The sequence below is a fragment of the Denticeps clupeoides genome, chromosome 16 (assembly GCF_900700375.1).
Source record: "Denticeps clupeoides chromosome 16, fDenClu1.1, whole genome shotgun sequence".
NCBI classification, from domain to species: domain Eukaryota; kingdom Metazoa; phylum Chordata; class Actinopteri; order Clupeiformes; family Denticipitidae; genus Denticeps; species Denticeps clupeoides.
Window position 1 is genome coordinate 4,325,056 of NC_041722.1, and position 18,261 is coordinate 4,343,316.

Here is an 18,261-nt window from a genome sequence, read left to right on the forward strand (position 1 = left end):
CAGCCACGTACATGCACACGAAAAGATGCAATCCCATTTACTGACAGAAGCATATGGATAGACATAGCCCGGGTACTGACATGCACAGTGATGCACAAGCACAATCACACACTGTCTGGAAGATGGTGGGGACAACCCTGAGGATGGATGTCTCTGTAGGAATGCATGCAGACAGGGCTTCTCTCATCACTTTCATCCTTCACCCTTGATCACTGTGGTGGAAGCGGCTGGGCTGGGCTGGGCTGAGCTGGGTTGGGTTTTGTTGTTGGGGTCAGAAGGAAGAGCCCAAGTTTCGGCTGGGCCCCCCATGGGAGCTGTCCCAAACAAAAAGACAAACCAGGGCCCTATTAATAAAACAGGACTGTCACATTTCCTGCATAGCCTCGCTAATCTCAGGCAGCTGTTATCTCTCTGCAGGAAGCGGCGTCCAGGCCCAACGCTGCACTGGAGCGCCTCCACTATCAGGTCGGGGCGCATACCCAGCAAACGGGGCGGCTGTGATAAGATAGAGGCGTCTGTGTCAGGCCAGGTCCAGAGCAGTGCAGAATGAACCAGCATCACACGCCGGCACCTCCTGTACACCTTCTCTAGACAGGCTGCTTCAGGGATGGATGGCCCCGCGCACCACTAACCGGACATTGTATGGAAGCGGACGGGGATGGGGACGTCTCTTTACCGGTCCCTCCTGCTCAGCACCGGAGGGTTCAGCGTATCCGACTACATCCGCAAGTTCACGGTAAGAAGATATTTGATGAATAATTCATTAGGACTTTGGTATCAAGTTAGTATTGTTGGGAAAAATCTACATGATATTATATTTTACAGTTAATAGGAGTTGCACTGTGGAATGACTTTCAGAATTAATGCAGAAAAAGAAATATATATATATTTTTATAATTTAGTTTGTGTGTTTTGCAAGATTCCTTCATTTTTTAAAGTGACAGTATAGATGTCTGGTGCACATGGTGTACCTATTTACTGATGTGCTGGATACCTGATAACAAACAGATTGAATAAATTTGGTGTTTCGAAGAATAGATTAAAAAAACAAGAAAAATCTAAAATAAATAAAATCTCAATTCATAATTACCTTTTTTTATTGCGTGCTAATTGATAATTCTCTTTATTTATTTATTTATTTATTTATTTACTTTTTTGCTGAAGTTCTTGTCACCATCTGTTCCCATCCTGGTGTGGAAAACCACTTAAGCATCATTAAAGAAATTTACAGAGAGTCAATATTGTGGTTTTAAAAGCAAAATTTTGTTGCGAGTGCATGTGTCAAATCTTTCACGGTGTCCTCCTTAATGTAGCGGAGTTCAGCGTTGAATCTGCTGCACCTGTAGGTGTTAAGAGCATTGTTATGAAGACATTTTTTATTTATGATCTTGCTATAATTCAGATGGGCTTTGATGTGTTTTAACGGCCGAATGTTTACTGTCACGATTGTTTAGTGGTCCTGCTAGACCACTATGCGCCAGACGTTTCATTATAATGCCAGGGGTCGAGCAGACACAAGTCTGAATGTGATAAACACTTCTCTGAACAGATCCAAGTTTCAACCATGTGTCCTGGCAAAAGGAAATGATGCCCATTGGGGTTTTAAACCATGGAATATCCTGATTCTGGCCTTGCAGAAGTGAGTGCAGCGTATAGCACGCTGTCCCCCTGTGACCCATCCCTTCTCTTCGGAACACCTGTTTTGTTTTCACTTGCTGCACCAGCTGCATGAGACAGAGCATATTTACAGTGCACCATTTTGGCATGGTGCTCAAGGGGTACAGAGATCAAAGCTGAGTCAATGCAGCGTGAGGTAATATCTGTGATGCAGAAATGTCTCATCTGCCTGAATAAAGAAGGTCTCTGTCATAAGTGGCCTTCAGAGGATGGATTTTCCGCGCTTCTGGGAATAGTATCTTCTGTCGCCACATTCTATTACCTAAATTACTTTTAAAGGCTGTTGTTTTGTTTTTTACAGTCCCTTTTGTTCCTTTACGTATTAGTATTATTCCACTTATGTAATATCACTGGTTATATGAATGAAGAATACATCTGAATATAGCCAAAAATGAGCAATACATATTTAGGGATTTATAATAATTAAAGGAATTTATAATGCCCACCACACCAACGGCTCATGGAAAAGCCTTTCTGGAGCCACATTCCATTGGATGACCAACCCCCTGGTGGTAGATTTCCATTACCTCTCCATTACATAATGTGTTTATGAATCAGATGGACTGCCCCTGGCAAAAAAAAAAACAAAAAAAAAACATGTCTCTGGGGAAGGATTTATAAATAAAATGCCGGACATCCACGTGGCCCATGTCTTCAATTTCAAGGAATTTCATGGTGCCATTTTTAAACTAACTTATTGTGTGTTTGATTTTGTGGTCCAAATGAATAACAGAGGCATGTTTAGCTGTAAATTCAACAGTAAGTTACACCGGCTACACCGAATGTGCAAAATAATGGTCTTTGGCGTGGGGTCAGCATAATAAAAATTCTTCTGAGGCATGAAGCACTTATTCAAATCAGAGATAACAAAAGCAACTGTTGGGTTGCCAGAATGTCCAGCTGTGTTTTTTTCATCTTATTTCAACCAATCGGAAACCTGGATGGAATTCTACGTGAGCGGGATAGATTCCAGCTCACCATTTATCATCATTCCCATGTCCACAGGGGTTTATTTTAGAGTAAAGAGTCAGCCAGTGTCAAGTCATGTTCAGGCCAGCTTGTGGGTCATCGGCAGCAGCCATGGAAGGCAGGCCTTCCTTTGGACCCGCAAAACAGCCCGGTTCGGCCCACTTGATGTAGAGGGATTTCATTATAAAAGTAATCCCAACAAAATGGTTCTTATCTTTGGCACACGGCAAGTCATTTCGAAAGGTCATTCCTTGCGTGCCCACCTGTCAGCAGCCTCTGCTGATGTGAATGTAAATGTTTTGGTGACGTCAAAGCAGCGCTGGAACTTTGGCAGCCGCCGGTCGTTCTAGGTCATATAAAAACCCAGGGACAAGGGGAGCGAGCGAGAGAGAGAGAGAGAGAGAGAGAGAGAGAGAGAGAGAAAGAGTGGTTGGGGGAGGACAAATAGAAGGGGACCGATAAGATACGCACATGGAGGTGTTTATTTAAGAGGTGTCATGTCTGTGGCACATACTGACAAGAGGGTACGGCGCAGCAGCCTGCTAGAGAGAAGAGCACAGCTGCCTGGAGAGAGGGTCCTGAACCCATTCAAGTAGGCTAGTCTGCCTCCGTGCTGCAGGTTAGAGGGATTAGCCGCACTTCCTCTCTTCTTCGTCCAGCGATGAGTAAGCCGGTGACTTTGGCCACGTGCATTGCCAAGATGTACGAAGGGAGCCGACTGGACAACGGCGCACCGCCCGGGGGGCCGGCGAGGAAGCCCGGCGTCAACAGCAACCTGCTCAGCACCTTGGGCGGCATGGAGGTCAAGCTCGGCCAGCTGGAAGGGAAGGTGGAGCAGATCGCCCTCGAGCAGGCAGAGGTGCACAGGAAGATGGACGCCGTGTGCCAGAGCATAGGCGCCCTGGAGAAGGACTTGAAGAAAGGCGACAGGGAGCCGCGGGCGCAGGACAGCAGCCCAGCCACGCTGGCAGAGGTCAGAGCTCTCTGTGGCGAGATGGTAGCGTTGCTCAAGAACGTGCGGGAGGAGGGCCGCGTCCAGCGACAGAAGATCGAGGGCATCGAGAGTTCGGTCACCGGCGTGGATAAAGTGCTGGGCTACGTGGGCGAAGTGTTTCGCAACTCCCGTATTGTGGAGTTCATCCTGAGAGGCATTGTGCCATGGAGAAGACAAGGCCTGCTGGACGGCACGGAGTTGGAGGTCAGTTAGCAGGGATGTCCGGCGTGGTCCTCGGTTCCTCTCTCGCTGACTCGGCCACGAGTGCAAACACGGGGTCAGATCAGTGCAGTTCTTTTATTACACTACATTTTTTCTGTCTTTTGAATCTTCTGGGGTTATGGGAGTCTTGTAGATGTTGTAAGCAGCACATTTTGCTTTTATTCAAACCAAACATGTCATCCCAAGCGCAGCTGCATACCCTCTGCCAGTTTTTGTGCCATTGTGTGGCTTTGTTGTGTAAAGACACTTAACCGGAAGAGACCCATGTGAGTGCAGCTGCTGGGGCCAATGCTTGTTCTGTAGTTCAGGAAACGTTATGCAACCAGAAAAATTCCAGCAATCTGTTTCTAGAAACCTCAAGGTCATTTGCTGAATTAGCAAATAAAAATCTTGCTCAGTTGTGTTATCTAGCTATTCATCAACTTTATCTAGCTATTCATCAGAAAATTCATACTTTTGTAAAAAAAAGAAAAAAAAAAGAATCTAGTCTTTCTGCTGTTTAGAAGCATCATCCAGCATTGAGAAAAAAAAGATGATTTAAGATTATTATTTTGAAAGATGGCCATTAGACATTTTGAGGTTTAATGCAATGTTACCACTGATCCGGACAAACCGTGGCTTTTAGAATTGGTGTACGCTTCTGTGAACAGAGTTGTCAGGTCACCCCTCACCCACCCCAAGCACCATGACCCCTCCCTTTCCCCCCCTTGAGATTCTTGTCCACAGCAGATCCACTTACAGATGGCATCCCCGGTTAGCTTTGGCTTTGTGTGGAAAGAAAACAGCCTAGCCGCTGGAGTCTGATTTGGTGTCTTACACTAAGCAAAACTGGCATCTCCATGAAGGCTTCTGGGCAACGTTCCCAGTAGCACCAAGGAATTTTTTCTTCAATATGTTGACTTAAAAATGCATTATACCATTTGCAAACAAATCATGTGACTGTGGCACACACTGTCAACCACAAGCATCCACAGGCATTAACAGAGCAGGATGGTTCTTCCTTTTTTGCAGAAAAATGCATCTGAAGATGGCAGTGTGAACCGTACGCTTAACATCTGCCATTGCGAAACACAGATTCCGCAGGATATTCAAGAGTCTGCCAAAGGTGAGGCAGGCTGTTGGCCAGCAATCATTTCCTATTCATATGTGCGTGCATTAAAGCAGTTGTTTGCTTTGCATAATTATATGGTGCCGCATTGTAAAGATACGTACTTATTTCTGTGCCAAAATGCTTTAACTGTTATTCAGGGTCTGCTGCATGACAATTTATGTGCCACATTGAAGGATAAAGAACCATTTGAGTGTTAATGTTTCACCCCTGTGACAATTGCTGCATTTGCTATATCTGCAATATTCTGTGAATACCGATTTTACACTGGCTGACCCTCTTTCCCTGTACAGATGAGCTACGGCCAGAGAGAGAGGGGACATCTTCAGCTACAGCACACAGCCTGGATGCACCAGCGAGGTACACAGAGTCCCAGGCTCAGGAAGCGGTTTCAGTGTCTACAGAGTCCCCCGTCTTACTTGAGCAAGACAAGGAGCAGGACTCTGACAACAATCCATGGCCACCTAGCATCTGTCAGAACACCAGCAAGTGGCAGCGTCGTCCAAAGGAGGTGACCATCCAGAGCAGGGAGCCTACCAGAGTCCAGACCTTTGACCCAGAAAGCCAGAATGGGGTCATAACCCCAGAAATACCTGATCTGGCTTTCAAAATACTGCCTGAAGTGGCAAAGGAAGATGATAATGGTGTTTTAGTGACACCCATTGATGATGAGGCTGTAACCATGGTAACAGCTAAAGTAACACCAGAAGAAGTTTTACTCCCTGAACCAGAAAGGTAATTTTGTTTTAGATATGTGTGTGTCAGTTTTGGGGGACCCAAATTTATTTACAGGGCCTGAAGAGGACTAATTCAATCCCATGACAACAATAAAATTCAAAAGCAGAAAAATGCAATACCAGTAGGTGGCACCAAATATGAGAGGTCATCTTAAATTTGGCCCGATTCAGTAATTGTTTTTTTCAAAACAACAGTTACAGCAAAGTAAATGTTGGCCAATGGAAAGCCTGTAAAATAGCAGTTTCCTCCAGAGTAAGATAAAATTGTTTGCAATGTGATGCAATGTTTCATGATACACAAGCAATGGCTATAGTTGTTTTTTATGGCCTGTCTAGTTTTAGTTCAAGCTGACATTTTAATCTTAGTCACGTCCATTCTCATATCAGTCTAGTCAAGTTTCAGTCGACGAAAAATCAGAGCATTTTATTCATATTTAGTCAAAATTAGGGGCAGTGGTGGCCTAGCGGTTAAGGAAGCGGCCCCGTAATCAGAAGGTTGCCGGTTCGAATCCTGAGCTGCCAAGGTGCCACTGAGGTGCCACTGAGCAAAGCACCGTCCCCACACACTGCTCCCCGGGCGCCTGTCATGGCTGCCCACTGCTCACTCAGGGTGATGGGTTAAATGCAGAGGACACATTTCACTGTGTGCACAGTTTGCTGTGCTGCTGTGTATCACATTTGACAATCACTTCACTTTAAACTTTAAAATTATCCTTGACTATTGACTAGTCTAGTTATAGTCAAGAACCACTAATGACATTTTAGTCAATGAAAGTTGTATTTTAAACTCTTTTTTAACCTAGTCAATATAGTATAAGTAGAACAGACAAAAACAACTTTCTTTTAGTCAAACCCATTTTATAATTAAAACAAGTTTATCTTATCTTATCTGTTACCTTATAGGCTCAAGAATACTCACATATCAATACCCAGACACACACATACCACTTCAGAGTATGGATGTCCTTGAATTGGGTACACATTATAAGCCACATCTAGATGACCTCTGAGTAGTCATGTCTACCCCTCTGTTCCGATGCCGTGTCACATCAGCGCCCAGGTTGGGAAGGAATCTTAAAATGATCTGTAGAGAAAATGGAGCCTCTCATTTTACCAGCAGACTGCACTCAGCTCTGCCATGAAACAGAATTATCCTGAGTGTTCGGCTCTGACTGTCCCCACCGAGGCACAGACCTATAGGTCTCGCTTTCTAAACACATGCACGTACTACATCACAAATGCAGCCCCCACTTATTTTGCCTTTCCTCCAGTCGCATTCACTTACCGCAGAACACATCTCCACTTACTAAACATGACAATTACTTCTACATAAATGGACAAAAGAACAAAAGCCTGCAAATTCTCTCTGCATGTTCACTCTCTAGTGGTCTGATGGACTTTACATTTACAGCATTTATCAGACGCCCTTATCCAGAGTGCCTTACAGTCAGTAGTGACAGGGACAGTCCCCCTGGAGACACTCAGGGTTAAGTGTCTTTTTCAGGGACACAATGGCAGCAGGTGGGGTTTGAACTTGTGACTTGTGCGGTCCTCTGGTTCACAGGCGAGTGTCTAACTAGACATACTATTTGCTCTCCATTTACTCGTGGTAAACAGGACCCACCGCTTCTTTAGATATCACAGTAATGTGAAAATTACATAAGATGTGATCTTTTGGCTTAATTAACAGCTTCTGACATGTTTGACATATTAGTGCTAATGTATGTTAGTGGTTCATAATTATGGATTATTATTTTTTTATTTACAAAAGATCAGCTTTCATCTTCCAAAAGAAAGGATTATGGCTGCTGGCTTTTACATCAAACATACACTGATAAGCCACACCATCTATGTAGGTTCCCCATGTGCTGCTTAAACAGCTCTGTCCCAATGAGGAATGGGCTCTGCAAGAAGGTGACACATAGATGTTTGCAGTAGATCCTTTAAACTGTGATGGAAGGAGGGTAGGAGGAGCAGACTAGCTTCTTCCAACACATCCCAGAGATTCTCCATCAGATGAAAGTGAAAAAGTGATTATTTTAGTCACTGTGATTCACAGCGCAACACATGGTACACATGACACAATGTAGCCATTTCTCTTAAATTTATAATAATAATAATAGTGGAGGGATTGGCATTGTGATACACAGCAGCACAGCACACTGTGCACACAGTGAAATGTGTCCTCTGCTTTTAACCCATCACCCTTGGTGAGCAGTGGGCAGCCAGGAAAGGCGCCTGGGGAGCAGTGTATGGGGACGGAACCTTGCTCAGTGGCACCTTACGAGTCTGCTTCCTTACCTGTTAGGCCACCACTGCCCCAGAGATTTGGCATCAATCAACTTCTTGAAGTCTTCGAAAACTCATACCCAAACTGTTGTTTCTGTCCAGTATCACCGCGGCCATAAAATGGGACACTTTCATTATCGGACAGGGGCCGGTATGGTGCTGGTATGCAGCAATATATTTTACAGCTGTTGTTGCTGTATATGTATTAGCCACATGCATCAGTGGGTCTTGGGGACCCATAACTCTGTGTCAGATTTAGTTCAATATGGTGATGCTTCTAACTTTAAAAGCTGCTGTTTCAGGATAAAATTATGTTCAGTTACGTTCTGGATAAAATTGTAATGCTGACACCACACCCTCTGCATGACCTCTGATCTTTTTTTTTTTTATCTACAGGATCATCAATCAGACAAAGGGGGCCAGGTGCACCGAGGGTGACACGGTGTCAAAGACCCCACAGTCACCAAGAAAGGATACTGAGGAGCAAACGGAGAGCCAGCTGTGCCCTAAGGAGAACTTAAGAGCCGGAGTGGTCACCACAGATTTACCAGAGAGTAAAACTCCAGCTGACATTCACACGGCAGCAGAGGAGCCCACATCTACACCGACCATACCAAAAATCCAGCAGCCACAATCAGAATCTGGGAATATGGTTAAAAAAAATACAGTCTCAACCCCAGAAGCTCTAGCCGTGGAGGAAAGGGCCAATGTGGCAGTCTGTCCTGCAGTGGCTTTTTCTTCTGAGAAAAATTCATTGTCCGGCTCTCCAGGGACAGTTTCTGATAAGCCGCTAATGATCATAGGTGAGTAATACCCACAACGGACTCCACTCTTGCTGTCCATTCTCCCAATGTTCTCATTTTAAATTATTATATTTTAAAAGCCTTTTCATGTCTAATGGATCACCAGTGTTATGATAATCTGAATTTGTCAAAAAAGCCTGTGGGCTTTTATCTTTGGCAGCGCGCAATACCAGCAGTTCTTTCTCTGTTCTACCTGTTTTTCCAGATGACTGCCCTCCTCAACCAGCCCCCTTTGAGCATCGCATTGTGAGCGCCAAGCAGGTCCCCATGGGGTCCTATTACGCAGTCAAACAAAATGAGGTTTTGGGTGGGTAAGTACAACTTGCCTTTGTTTTCCATCCATGAATTGGAGATTCGATGCACTTCATTTGCAAGCGAACGTTCCTCAGTGGTGGAAATCTCTCAATCTGCTGGGTTTTGGTAACCAAAAATGAGATGAATTCTAATTAGAGGCTTGTGTTTGTGCCATATTTACATTATAATTTTTGCAGAAAAGGCCATGCTGAATGAGCGTGTACCTCTGCGTAGACAATTTGTTAAATACACAATAATTAATTTGCTCATCACAAAGTGGGACCTTGATTTGAAAACAGGTAATTAAAATAGTACATGATCTATTACAGCTGGAGATGAAAAGCTGTTTGGAGTGGCTTGCAGGGTGGTTTCATCAACATTAATAATATTCTTTGACCTTGAATGCATCACACATGATCCTAATGCCTGTCATGGCTGCCCACTGCTCACTAAGGGTGATGGTTAAATGCAGAGGACATTTCGTTGTGCGCACGTGAGCTGTGTTGCAGAGTATCATAATGACAATCACTTCACTTTTACTTTAAAAAAGCAATTAGTTATAGCTACTAGCAGTGGTGGACAAAGTACAAAGTCCTCCATTTATATTTTTATTTGGGTAAAAGTACAAAAGTATTTGCCTTCAAAAGTATCAAAAGTAAAAGTACAGTTATTTATTGTGGCTCTAATGTCTAATTTTAATATACTGGTTAAATCACTTAATTTTAGGTCCATTTTTGACATACATTTTTTGCGGAATTCCATTAATGGCAGTTTTAGGACTGAATGATAGTACTAAGTGTGAGTTACTGAGCGCTTGCTGATATTGAGAACTGATGCAGAGTTTTTGGACTAATGGACATTTTGTTTTTCATTCACAATATAATTGTTTTGGGTGACCATTATTATATAATGGCTTTAATCGTATAATCAATATTTATTAAATGATATATGTGTTCTACACATTTGAAAAGACTGTAAATACAATGTATTTTACAGCACATGTAAAACACACACCTTGCTGAAACTGTAGAATCTGTATGTTTCTCACTGCAAAATGAAAAAAGATGCCAGATACAGAACGATTTATGAAAATTATCTGATAATATGTCTGCATTTCAATTGCATCATACTGTGCATAATAATACATTTGTATTGCATTAATGTAATTTAATGTAATAATAGATTTGATTTTCCAGCATTAAAAGTTAAAATCATGTTGATCACTTTTATTGCTTTTTATCACTTTTATTGTTAGTACTTTTATCACATTTATCGCTGAAAATCACATAGAAGTAGACTTAACAGGTGTGACTTTAGAACAGTGACATTCACTTTGCATACTTGAAATCAACATCAACTTTCAGGATGCAGTGAATCTGTGCTGCATGGGATGTGGAGGGTTATTTTGAAACAAACTTTCATAGCCATTAAATTACAGAATTTAATTTTGTGACATAATCAAGCATTTATCGCATCCGCACTAACAGGGCCCCATATAATTTAATTGAAATTTAGCCACCAGTTCTCCAAATCATCATCAAATTGATTTGGTGTTCATCCCTTTAGTAGAAGAAAAAGTGATGTGGAGCAATGGAGCTGTTCAGGCTTTACTTTTATAAGTCTGCTTATTTCTAGGCCACCCAGATCCTTGCTGTGTTGATGCTAAGTTATTCTTTTTTCATGGCCAGTTTCTGCATGGATTCAGTCCAGTTCCTCCGGCCCCGGGGGAGAGTCTGAGATTCCCAGGCCTCCTGCCCCCTACAGTCTGCCAGAGTCCGTGCAGCTTGGATAAGGTTTCCACCACCAGATGGTATTTTTTACTGCTGGCCCTATCGCTGCCCTGACAGTCTGGCGTTTGCCCAATTGCCTCCACAGACAATGGCCATGCAGATAAGTCCGGAGTGGAGAGCTAGACTGTCTGCAGAGCTCGGCGATAAAAAAAATGGGGCAGAACAGCCAAGTGAACAGTGCCGTGCGATAGCATATAACGGTGGGGGGAGCGGTTTTCAGGCAGGCAGGCCTAATCCTCCTCCCATTCACTCCACAAATAAGCATTGGCTTATTTTCTGCTTGTCATGGTCAGGGTTTATTTTTGGGAGGTGTTGAGCACCTGCTTTTGCTGTGTCCACTTTCTAATCCACGCATGGCCACTTTAGCAGGGGTGAACCAAATTGAGAAGGTCTGAATAAATCCTCAGAACGCCCCAACAAAGACAGAGATGGAACATTCTATTCGAATGTGATGGTGAAGGCACATCCTTGAAGCATTAACAAGTGCATTGTGTTTCTGTACCCCTAGGGGTCGATTTGGGCAGGTCCATATGTGCGCCGAACTGTCATCAGGACTCACACTCGCTGCCAAGATCATCAAAGTGAAAGGCATGAAGGAGAGGGTGTGTATCAGGCTCCCCTATTGGGTCCCCGTCCTCAATATCCAACCAACCCCTTACTCAACCTCTCTTTTCTGCCCAGCAAACCCCCTCTCCTACCACACATTCTGTTCCCGTTAAGTAGATTTATGAGATCCATTACACAGCAACAAGCAGTAGAAGTACACAAAAGAATCTAAATACATCTAAATCTAAATCAAGTGTGGGAAAGCAGAAGCAAGACAAAAATAAAAAAACTCTACTAAGAACTATGGGAAAGACACACCTGAGTCATGGACAGTTCATACCTTCTGAAACTTCAATTATCTTCTTGTGTTATTCTTTGCATTGTTTCACATTCTGGACTTTTAATCCTGTGCATTGCAGCATAATGCAGCAAGTCAGCATATCAGTATCTAGTTATTTTGGACCAAGTGCTGCACAAACTCTACGAATCATATTGCCCACACACATGCAAAGAAATTGCACATGCACACAGCTATGAATGTAATATGACACTTATATCGCACTCAACGTCTTTTTAGAAGAATAAGAAAATGATCAGCAGATGCTTGTGATTGTTGCATTTTGCATCTCTAGGTCATGTCTAGTGGTTTTTCAAATGTGTTCAATTTTCTGTTCTGACACCAGGCTGCACATTGTCTCTGTCAGGAGTCTGAATAATAATCTACCATAAAAAAAAACTCTTTTTCTTTTAAAGGATGAAGTAAAGAATGAGATTGGGGTCATGAACCAGTTAAACCACGTCAATCTGATTCAGCTCTATGATGCATTTGAGTCACGGACAAATCTCACTCTGATTATGGAGTAGTAAGTAATCTTTGTCTTGTTTTTTGGCGGCCTTGTTCAGGTAGTCGAGGATCGATGCAGGCCAGACACTGTGAATCATTTTTCCTGGAATACACAGACAGACAGACAGAGAGAGAAAGAGAGAAAGCTTCCTAATGTTAGGTGGGTACCAGAAAACAAAGACTGCAGAATGAAAAGCCAATAGTCCATGTTCACACTATTAATAATTTGAAAGGGAGACAGCTGACACACTTTACATGCCTTATATGGTAATATCTTATCTCAAATGCTCCCAAACAATACAGTGAGAAGAGCAGTCAGTCTTTCAGACAGAGAAGGGCGCATTTCTAAATATAACCATGGGCCTAGTGAAATTTAAAGTATACTTTTATCCGTCTAATTTGATATAATGCATTCCGCCCAGTTTGTTTCATATTTAAAAACGCTATTTTCCAAGTAGCACCAACTCTGGGGCTTGTTCGCAAGCGTACGATTACACATGTCTTTAGGATGTACGTGAACAAATCAGCTAAAACTAGAAAAAAACACAATCGTTAATGATGCTTGTGCAAGTGATACATTGATGGGCGTAGGCTAGAATCATCCAGAATAAGGAAGTAGAGTGTGTGAGAGCTCCCATTTTAAACTCATATATAAGATTTTGATCAGGGTGATACAGATAAGTACGCACAGATCACCATCATTACTTTAGTTGAACTTACTATAAATGAGCTCAGTTTGTTTTTGACTATTAAGTATACAAAATTCTGTAACATTTCATAATTTGTTTGTGTTGATAAAATCATTATTTGAAATTCTCTGCAATGTAGTGTATTTGACAGAAATTGTTGTATCTGAATGAATACATATTTTCTTGACTGGCAGACTGTGGCAGACTGTAAAAGCTAAAAGAGCATCAGCATGCATAATAAATTCTGTGTTTTATTGGGATAGTATTCAGAATTCACGAGACAAGAAATTCCTTGTATTCTATATTGGGATAGAATTCATTGCATTCATTTGCACATCAGTTAGGCCCTATGTACATGCTTAATACGTGCACGTGTTTTAACAGCGTCGGCGGAGGCGAGCTCTTTGATCGCATTGTCGATGAGAAGTACCACCTGACGGAGCTGGATGCCATCGTCTTTATGAGACAGATCTGTGAGGGTGTGCAGTATCTCCACCAGCAGTACATTCTGCATTTAGACCTCAAGGTAAAGCCGCCGAAAACAACCCACAGCGTGTCATGTTAACGCACACAGTGGTACGTAGTGCCACGAAACCCCGGCTCATTTATCACTCACACGCCATCAGCTTACACGTAACGTCCATGTCCCCTGTGCACTTTTGTCCCTCGCAGCCGGAGAATATTCTGTGCGTAAACAGCACCGGGAACCAGATCAAGATAATTGACTTTGGCCTGGCCAGAAAGTAAGGAACTCCGCCATTGTGTTATTTATATTTTTAAAGTTTTACTGCCTTCAGTGAGTCACTCGAGCCGCTGATGCTTTCGCTCGGTACCCAGACACATCCCGTTGCCATGGATATAGTCAGTCTTCTCACAGAAAGGCCCACCGAGGAGCTGAGTTCGGCTTTTGCTTTTTTGAACGAAGGGCTTCTAACGTCTTCTTCATTTATTCCTTCCTCCTCCAGATACAGACCCAGGGAGAAGCTTAAGGTCAACTTTGGAACACCTGAGTTTTTGGCACCTGAGGTGGTCAACTATGACTTTGTCTCCTTCCCGACGGACATGTGGAGTGTTGGTGTCATCACATATATGCTGTGAGTGTGTAGCCATGGCAACGTTATTCATACCAATGTGTCACATGCTGTGAACATTGAATTTTGCCACAGCAAGTGTCTTGAATACTGCCTCCAAGATACATTTCACCTCATTTCTCTCTTAAAATGTGGCAGCGGTGGCCTAGTGGGTAAGGAAGTGGAGCCATAATAGGAAGGTTGCCGGTTTGAATCCTGAACCGTCAAGGTGCCACTGAGCAAAGCACCATCCCCACAAACTGCTCCCCGAGCGCCTGTCATGACTTCCCACTGCTCACCAAGGGTGATGGTTTACATTTACATTCACAGCATTTACCAGATGCCCTTATCCAGAGCGACTTATAATCAGTAGTTACAGGGACAGTCCCACCATGGAGACACTCAGGGTTAAATGTCTTGCTCAGGGACACGATGATAGTAAGTGGGATTTGAACCTAGGTCTTCTAGTTCATATGTGAGTGTTTTAGCCACTAGGCTACTACCACCCACCATAAGCAGAGGTCACATTTCACAATGACAATCACTTCACTTTAAATTTCTAAATAATCTGAATACTTAAGATACTTACAAAAGAATCAGAATACTTAATTCCTTAGCCATTTCTCTTAAATTTATAATTATAATGATAGTGGAGGGATTGTCATTATGATACACAGCAGCACAGCACACTGTGCACAGAGTGAAATGTGTCCTCTGCTTTTAACCCATCACCCTGAGTTAGCAGTGGGCAGCCATGACAGGCGTCCGGGGAGCAGTGTGTGTGGACGGGGCTTTGCTCAGTGGCACCTCAGTTGGACCTTGGTGGCTCGGGATTCGAAGCGGCAACCTTCTGAATACGGGGCCGCTTCCTTAACCACTAGGTCACCACTGCCTATATAACTACATAAAATATAGTTAATCCATGAAAGGTTAGCAGTCATAAAGACAATGTGTACGCCTCTTTGACCCAAATTTCATTAGTAAAACACGGATGTTGGCAGGTAGGTGAGAAACCATGTAGTGAGAAGGTCACTCAAGTCCCTCAGCGTGTGCTCTGCTTGTAGACACTAACTCAGTAAATGCTCATTTCCTCACAGCTGTTGGAAGAGCTTTGGGAGGATGGGGCCACAATGCATGTCTGGCCTACTTCACACTGCCTGTCTGTCCCAGAACCCGGCCCTGTGGCTCCATCGTGCTAACTCAATTATTCTTCGCTATTTAGAGAGGGACGCGCTTCAGACACCCAGCAATGTGGCACCGGCATCGCTTACCAGATTCCCTAGATGTGGCCCTGTCCAAGGCACACATTCACATTCTCTTTTTCTTCTTCATTTCATTTATTATATTTTGATGGGCAATTCGAGATCCTGGGACTTTAAAGCACTTTATACCAGTGTAGATAATAGATGCCTCAGCCTGCTTCACAGATGCCCTGTCATTTATTGGCCTGCAGCAGCAGCTTGTCCAAATGGGAGGCGCTGCAGTGTCTGGTGTCCCTGTGAAACAGCTGGGGTCACGGTTCCAACCTCAGCTGTGCTTTTCTGAGCCAATATGACAGGCTGTCGCCAGATAACAAGACAGTGGCCATTGGTCATGTGTTTGGTTTCAGTTAACGAGCAATAGTTCACCTTTAAAAAATGCTTTTCATTATACCAGTTGGTTTATTACAATATTCTACAAAACAGATGTATGAATGGTATTTTTGTCTGATCAATTTTGATCATGCGATATGTTCATAAGGGTGGTAGTAGCCTAGTGGGTAGCACACTCGCCTATGACCCAGAAGACCCAGGTTCAAATCCCACTTACTACCATTGTGTCCCTGAGCAAGACACTTAACCCTGAGTGTCTCCGGGGGACGGGACGGGACGAGTTCCCGTAGCCTGTCTATGGTCGCTCTGGATAAAGGCATCAGGTAAATGCTGTAAATGTTCAATGACAAATTATACCAACAGCAAACCCATATTGTCATGGAATTTGAAACGGCTTATTATGTAAGGGAGAAAATGTTTAGGTCAGTGGTTCTCAAACTTTTCAAGAATACAACTTTTTGTTCCACGTACCACCGTCATTAAAATTAAAGTAGCGCTGGCTAGTTTTACTCCTAATATGAAAACTACTTATTATTATCTGCCATCCAGAGTCAATACTGCATCCAGAAACATGCAGCAAACAAGAATATGCACTGTACTAGATTGCAGATGTTAAGGATAGTAAATTCACTGCATTAAACCGGAGTCTTCCAATGTACCCTGGGGATGCCAACTCATGATATTCTAATTCATGGTTCTCCATCCCTGGCCTTGGAGGTCACCAGCCCCGCACACATGACCTCTTTCCATGACCCACCACCAAGAACTGGGCGTTCAATGAGGATAAACCTGAAAATATGCAGGACGAGCGTCCTGCAGGATTAAGTTTGGCGAGCCCTTTTCTAACTGATGCCCATAATCACAATATTGTTGATATTTGTCACCCAGCCATACTGCTGATGAAGGCTTTTTGAGCCTCCCTCTGAGTTATGAAACTGCGATGCTAATTCTGCCCTGTTCTGCAGATTGAGTGGGCTGTCTCCTTTCATGGGCGACACCGACATGGAAACCATGAACAATATCCTCCACGCAAACTGGGACTTTGATGCTGAGGCATTCGAGAACGTCTCGGAGGAGGCTAAAGACTTCATCTCCCGACTGCTGGTCCCGGCCAAATGGTACACCATATTTGTTCTATTAACCTACATCTCTCTACTGTTCTCTGCAGGGGCTGTTCTGTCATTATTTCAGCTTTTTCCACAACCCTTTTGTTTTTCTATTTTCCAAAAGTAATGAAAGCCTCTGCTACCCAGTCACATTATTCTGAAGCCCTTTTGTACTTGACAGAATGACTTAAGTGTGACACATCGGCTTCAGATTGATATTTACTCCTCTGACTGGCTATTTAGCATTTAACAGGCAGTGTAAAATAGCAGGCTGGCATGACAGGTGGCAGTGAGCCATTGAGGGGGCTCTGCTTTTATCTTGAACAGTGAGTGTCACTGTTAATGACCTGTTAAAAGCAACACTCCCCCACCCCCGGACACTGAGGGTGACTCACGAGGGGAGAGGACTTTGTCTTCTCTGTGACGCAACAGGTTTTGGGGGATACATCTGGACCATCTGCATATAGCTGATGACGATCAATAATGTCAGTGGAGTGTAATTAACATACACTTAATGGGCCCTGGGAAATGTCAGGCTCATAATGGGGTTGGGTCTAATGAAATGGCTGGGGGTCTGTGGTCCCGCCCACATGTTGATAATGAATGTAATGTCTGCTGCATCAAGGTTTGAGATGCTGTTTTACTTAATGGTGTCCTATTTTCCATGAATAAATAGATGTCCTACATTAGAGTCTCACATTTGGGTAAAACTGTAATAAGACGCATGCTCCATTTGTGTAAGTACATATATAATATCTTCCGAAATTGAGATGTTTGCCATTGCCGTTGACAGTAGTCGCCTCAGCGCATCAGGGTGCATGAAGCACAGCTGGCTGAACAACCTGGAGGAGAAGGCCAAGCTTCACCGCGTCAGGCTCAAATCGCAGCTCAGGCTGCAGACATACCTGGCTGCTCACCGGCAGTGGAAGGTGGGTGCAGACATGCCGCCTGAAGTGCTGCGTGAGGCCCCAGATTATTTAGCCAGAAAGACTCAAATTAAATTACATATCCATTAAATTACAAACATGTTGTTTGTAGGACACTTTCTCTCTTTAGCTATGTTTTCGCGTTTTCTTTTGCATGTTTAAAATTGTGTTCTGTAGTGTACATCTGAAATAACGTCTATCCTATCTAAATGCATTAATTCTATCTGTGTTTACATGCATTACAGTAAAATTATAGTATTGGTATTTTAACCCTTCCCCCAAGCAACTACCACAGAAAATATATTCAAATCTTCTTGAAGGGCGTGGTGGTTTCTTCGGTATCGTTGAAAATATCACATTTTTGCTGTTTTTCTTTCACACAGAAACACTTCAATGTTGTTGCAGCAGCAAATCGGCTAAAAAGGCTACAGAAGGCCCGATCTGGCAACCCTGTGTAGTGCAGGCACATTGGGATGCCCTGCTCCACCCTGAGAGAGGGAGAAGTCTTAGCCATGTTTTTTTTTTTTCTTCTGCCATACCTGAACTGCAGCATAAGACTGGGCTTCTAAAAGACAATAACCACCCCCCCCCCCCCCACAAAAAGA

At 43.4% G+C, this 18,261-nt stretch overlaps 1 protein-coding gene across 2 annotated transcripts; it reads left to right on the forward strand.

Annotated features, from left to right (window-relative positions):
- The first annotated feature begins 3,028 nt into the window (after positions 1–3,028).
- On the forward strand, positions 3,029–18,183 carry mylk3 (myosin light chain kinase 3). Of its 2 annotated transcripts, none has more exons than XM_028956884.1 (13): positions 3,029–3,844; positions 4,874–4,967; positions 5,264–5,705; positions 8,393–8,799; positions 9,005–9,110; positions 11,392–11,485; positions 12,333–12,433; positions 13,347–13,488; positions 13,635–13,705; positions 13,928–14,056; positions 16,590–16,742; positions 17,524–17,659; positions 18,040–18,183. In XM_028956884.1, the coding sequence occupies exons 1-13, from the start codon at positions 3,308–3,310 to the stop codon at positions 18,112–18,114; spliced, it is 2,487 nt and encodes an 828-aa protein (XP_028812717.1). In that variant the 5' UTR covers positions 3,029–3,307; the 3' UTR covers positions 18,115–18,183. The 2 variants fall into 2 exon arrangements, with proteins under 2 accessions (XP_028812717.1, XP_028812716.1); XM_028956883.1 differs by lacking the exon at positions 12,333–12,433 and adding an exon at positions 12,183–12,292 and having other exon boundaries at positions 3,030–3,844.
- Positions 18,184–18,261: the final 78 nt, after the last annotated feature.